This window comes from Gavialis gangeticus, unplaced genomic scaffold (assembly GCF_001723915.1).
Source record: "Gavialis gangeticus isolate Ggan-Ray unplaced genomic scaffold, GavGan_comp1, whole genome shotgun sequence".
NCBI classification, from domain to species: domain Eukaryota; kingdom Metazoa; phylum Chordata; order Crocodylia; family Gavialidae; genus Gavialis; species Gavialis gangeticus.
In genome coordinates, this window is record NW_017729030.1 from 54,056,317 (window position 1) to 54,062,237 (window position 5,921).

The 5,921-nt window shown below is 39.2% G+C and overlaps 1 protein-coding gene across 1 annotated transcript in view; it reads left to right on the plus strand.

Moving 5' to 3' along the window:
- SMIM19 (small integral membrane protein 19) overlaps nt 1-4,066 on the plus strand; it is a 10,192-nt gene extending 6,126 nt beyond the window's left edge. The window contains exon 3 of the mRNA XM_019522239.1: nt 2,191-4,066. Within this exon, the coding sequence (XP_019377784.1) occupies nt 2,191-2,255 (65 nt within the window). The 3' untranslated portion in view covers nt 2,256-4,066. The remainder of the gene's footprint in view (nt 1-2,190) is intronic.
- Nucleotides 4,067-5,921: the final 1,855 nt, after the last annotated feature.

Below are 5,921 nucleotides of genomic sequence, written 5' to 3' on the forward strand. Positions count from 1 at the left end.
TCAGCTAGTAGGAGGGTAAGTTCCTCCTGCTTGTTTCCCAGGTGTCAGATGTTAAAGTGATTTCCAATTATTTATCAGGATATGTAGGAAGATTTTGTTATACTTGGATCACAGCTGTTGCGTCATGTAGATACTTGTTGAGTTTAGTCCACCCACAGATAGATGTCACCCAGTCTGATGTCCTGCTTGTGTATTGAGCTGTTTTAGACTGGACATGACAACACTCTGAACCAATCAGTAATTTTCCTGTTTCCTGCTCTTGCATTTGGGAACAGACTCAAATATAGACAGACTCTTCTCTGGTCTTTTGTTAAGTAAGAAATGATGGAATAATTGCATGGTTGGAGTAGGTTATTTATTGTGCTTCTGGTGGTGACTTACATATAGGTGACCAGCAACTTGGTGCTAGAAAATTTGCAACTAACATTTTTTTTGCTTTGTGTTAGTCCTTTTGCTCCCTCTTTTTCCTTGCACAGAGGTATCTTTGGACTTCGTAGGTTTTAATAGTGAAATTATTTTACAATGGTACTGTTCATGATGCAGGGAATATGTCTCTTTAGGCTGTCTTCTCATGAGTTGTAAATAATAAATCCTTCTGTGATTGTAGGTTGAAACTCCATGCTTCCTTGGTAGCTGGAGGCACCAGGAAGCCCTTAGGCTGGGAGCTAACAGCCCTATAAACCTCTGAGTTTTCTGAGTTCCCAGGTTGCTTTAAGTTAAAAGTGCAAAACTCAAGAGGGTGCGTGTGATATTTTACACTTTCTGTAAAGGATTTTTATTAGAGGAGTTTTTCCTTAGAGGAATAGCTTTTGGTTCACCTTACCAGGCACACTTTGACCACGTGGCTATTATGTGTTAGTTTATATTTGTAAATGCCACCTGCAAAACTATACCATGTGCACACTAGAGTATAGTTAGAGGTGTGGGAATCATACCGTTGAATGATTTCCTTGTAACTGATATAAACTGGCACCACGAGCCTTGCCAGAATGTTCTGTAACTGATCCAGCTAACTCCACCACATAGTCGGTCTTCATTTTACAAAACTGAAGGAATGAAATACCTGCCTTCCTTTTGATTACCATGTAAGGCAGATGCGATTTGGGGCACTGATTCTGGTGAAGGTATAAGCAACATCATCAGAAGAGAAAATGCCTGCAAGAAAAATATTTATAGGAATACTCATTGGGAGAAACTTGAATAATGGCATTAAGCTCTTGTAGATCTCACAGGACAAAACCTTTTGGGGTAATAGTTACAGCTTTCAGCCGGTATTCTGCTGTGTACAGTTGCAGGTGGTGGTAGCATTTGCTTTTAAATGTGTCCAGCAAAGTTACTTCAGCATAAACCAGCTTGGTTTTGTTTCTTACCATCAGTTTTTACTAGTGCCATCTTTCCTTCTGAAGAAAAAGGGTAATTGCTAGAAATCTGACATATCCTTTCTCCTCCTTGGCCACTTCTCTGCCTGATAGATTTCAGGATAAACCTCAAATGTTTCCCCACCTATTTACAGGGAACAAGTCTTCCTTCTATCATGTCTTCCTGACTACTTTCTTAGTTTCCAGGGCTCATGAGCTGGATTATGCACTCAGTTCTCCCACCAATTTCTGAAGCTACAGGCATAGCTCTCTATAAATGAAGGCTGAGAAATTTGCTTCATTGTCACAATCCTCACGCTAACAGATGCTTGAAACTTAGAAATATATTTTCTAGTTAATAACAACTTTTTGCTAATCTTTTCTCTCCTAGTCCCTAGCACTTTTTGTTTGACTAGATCTTCTAAGGAAATAATGAATTGCCTGTAATTCGTTTCCAGCAGTATAAGTTGTAATAGATTCAAGCATATCTGCTTTTCTGTCCAGCAGTGCTAGATTCATATTTGCATCCCTCACTTAAACCTTCAGTTCAAAAAGAAACTGATGGCACTGACAGTTTTTCTACTTAGTTTGATGGGATATAATGAAACACTTGATTCTTTTCAAGTAGGGGTAGTTGAGGTTTCAAAAAGTTATGAATTGGAAATGGCTAACTTTCCTTCAAACACACACCTTATTGTAATAGCAGACCAAGATAGGTCTCTTACCAGAGATGCATTCTTCCTATTAAACCCACCTTCCTAGTAATCACTGTGCTTCAACAGGCTGTATGTTAATAACATTTAATAGCATTGATTTCTGTTCTCTTTTCCAGCAAGAAAGTATGACCAGCAGCAACCACAGAAACAGACTGACAGTGTACAGCTCTCAGTGGAATGAAGTTTGACATGACAAGAACTCAAGCAGTATTGACAGTAGAGTCAGTAAAGAGTCATTTTCAAATCAGAACTAGGCAAGTTTTATTGAATCCGTCCTCTCTAATGGTCATTCACTGGGAAGGCAGGCAGCACCTCTGTGCTTGGAAATCATTGGTTATTTTTCCTCATCTGAGCATCACTGACTCCTTCTGACAGGGAACACAGTTGTAGCAGAACACTTGCAATCAATGCAGTTGTGCTGCTGGGGTCATAGAGTACACCTGAGGTTGAACAGCTCTTGAGAGCTGGAGACAACATAATTGGAGAAAAGATTTGGACCTCCAGTTGTTCATGGCAAGCATTAAATACAGTATTGTATCTTTCATATTGAAGCCTTAGTGACAACTAAGAAAAGATCTTGAACACAATAGTCGGGTGTCCAAAAGATGCTGTACTAGAATGTTGTAGAAAAGATAATTGTGATTAATTTAATATTTAAGGAGTTTTACTAGAAAATCTGTGAACATCTTGATAATAGAACCACCAGCAATCAACAGTATGGTGTGCCCATAGTGGGTGCCAAACTTGCTAGCACTTCTGATTAATTGCAAAACCAGTGAATGAGTGGAATGCAGTACAGATGAGCCCTTCATTCTTGGTAAAGCATTTGAATGACAAGAAATATTACTTGAAAATATCCATTAGTGTGGCTGCACATAATGTTACGGAAGTTCAGCTGGTGGAAGGATTATGAACTAACGATAAATAGCAATTTATAGAGTTGAGAGCAGATGTCTAGAATATCTAATTATCACTGTTATCTTTCATTGTTCTTGGAGAGAAGGCAAACAACATCTTACTTCACAAAACTCAATTTAGAATTAAATATTATTTTAATGTTTTAAAATTTAACTGAGTTTAACAAACTGAGTTGTCAGTGACCTCTCCGTGTCCCTTGAACTGTTGTCCTATGTTTTGTCTCATATGCTAAGTTTCTTTGTATAGCAGTGCATCTTGGGCCCAGATACTGTGCTAAGTACAGTAGGAGACCACAAACCAAGTTGGTTGTAGCTCCCAGATTCTCAGGTAAGCTCTGCTGTTCTAGACTAAATTAGATTAGTTGAGGGTTTGTTCTAAACTCTTATCAGCTGGTAAACTCCAGGAAGTAGTCTACTGGAGCATAATAGCACATGATAGAGAAGCTCCTTAAACCAGTCTGCCAGGCAAAGAGGATGCATTCTTTGTCAGGGACAGTTCTCAGATGGCAGAGTCTGTCAGCTTTTAGTCCAAATGATCCATAGGGTCAAGCCAGAAAATGTAGCACTTTAAAGAAGAGTGCCATATGGTACAGTTGTAAAAATTAAAGTATGTAAAGGTAGAAAATACTATAAAGTGGCTAAGAAATACAAAGAGAAAATATTTTGGGAGAAAAAATACATCCTAGTACAAGTGAAGAATAAGAATATGTAGAGGCAGTGGAAGAAAGCTGTTAAGCAGTAATGCTGAGAGATCCAAGTATGATAGCAGCATACATCCAAACTTTTTTTTAGTGTAGTACAGAAGTAGAAAAACTAGTAGGTTTAGATATCTGAGAATTGCACAGATGAAAATGACCTAGTCTGGTCTAAATTTGTAGTTTAAAGAGCCACCACCTGAGATTAGCATCTTTTTCTTTGGAAGACCAGTCCATCATAATCTCATGTTAGGGAGCATTTCTTGAAGGGCGTTTTTCCCCACCCTTGCTTACATTTCCTGGTATTAAATTATGCCAGGGCATCTGAAATGTTTTTGTTTGGTATTTAATCATAAAATAAATAGTAAATTAAAACTGCATTAGCCTGAAGAGCTATATTTGTTGTTTCTTCTCCCTCCCCCAGTCTTGTCCTCTTGCAAGGACTTGTTTAAAAAAAAACAAGCCCTGTAATTTACAAGCTTCTCAAACTTTTGTGGAAACTGTGAAGTATACTTGTCTCCATCAACTGTGGTTGCCCCTCAGGGAGGAGCATGGAGCTATGAAGTTGTAGTTCTTGTTTCACTTTTCTCACCTGGTAGTAATTCTCTGTATTGCATGACCCTTCTTGACCAAGTTCTCATATTTTTACAGTTTTTTACATACGTGACAACTAAGGAACATACCATTTTCACAATCTCAATCCTAGCTGCACCAAAATTGAAACATGGGACTCTTAATATGATAGTACCTACTCTCATTTACTGGCTGTAGCCTATCAGGAAGATCAGGGCAAATTATGTACTTGGCAGTGCTCTCAGAGCTAACCTTACATAAGCAGTTCTACAAAGCAAGAAGAGCGAAAGTCTTCAATTACCTTATCACATGTTGTTTGTTTTGCAAGACAGACTTGCAAAGGCAGGGTAGTAGCCCCAGGAAAACTGTTCTGTCTCTGGCTCTATCATCATTTCTATGTTCTGTTGTTAGTGGTTGTAACCCGTTCAGGTTTAGGGGAGTTTCTTGAAAGTGTATTACCTTATAGTATTAGAATATATTTTTGAATACAAACTTTGGGGTGGGGGGGGAACAAATCTCTCAATACATACCTGATAATATTTGAAAAACTAAATTGCTCTGATAAAAGTACAAGCAAGCTGCAGGAAGCTTAACTGCTAACTAAATTATTTAAAATATAAGGTCAAAACTTAATTTTTAAATTTTTTAAGTTAATCTTTGTAATTGCCTGTAGTTTGTTCTGCCTCATTGCAGAAATGCGTAACAGGTTTGTCATCTAAGTGTACAATTACAAGACAAAAAGCATGGATTTGACCTTCATCACCCTGGAATCTTGGTTTTAACTGTGTAAACTTAAACTGTTCATTTTACCAATGCGACCCTCCATGGGCATTCTTATTTTGGCATAGTGGGGTTAGAGCCTTGTTGTAGCCCTGAGGGTGCAGGAAGTGTGTAAGGCTCCCTCTACATGCCACAGCTTAAGGTGTTATCAACCAATTAACACCTTATTACAAGTGGGTCTTAAAAACCTCCATCCTTGGACAGACAAGGTTCTTTGGGTAGATGCAATATCTTTTATTAGACCAACTAAATAGTTGGAAAAATTGTTCTTTGCAAAATTTTGGGCACAAACACCTTCCTTCAGGCACCTCCATTCTTGCGAGGTTTTTAAGACCTGGCTAGACAAAGCCTTGGCTAGAATGACCTAGTTGGCTATGGTCCTACTCTGAGCAGGGGTCTAGACTAGATCAGTGTTTCTCAAGGATGGGTGGGGTGGGGAGGGAACGGGCAGGGCCAGAGGGGTGTCATAGATCAGGGGTGTCCAACCTTTTTGAATGTGGGGCCGGATCACGAACTTTTTATCACCTAGTGGGCCGGCAAGCCATATTCAAAGACCTCACAGGAAGTGGTATCACATCAGGAGGTGATGCCACGTGACCTTTGACACCCATGAAGTTGCAGGAAGTGACAATTAAATGGGTCTAACCAGTTCAAAATTCTCCCTCTATAGCATCCACCTCTGCCACTGTTTGGCCAGGATACTGAGCTACATGGACCATGGGGTGACCAAGCATGGCACTTTTTATGCTGTTATGTTCTTTGGCTGAGCTTCCAAACTATTGCTGAGATTTGCAAAAAGGCATGTTACAAAGTTGTCGTAAAAGATTTGGAGCCCTCTGAATCCCATTCATTTTAATGGAAGTTGGCCTTTTGACTCAGCTT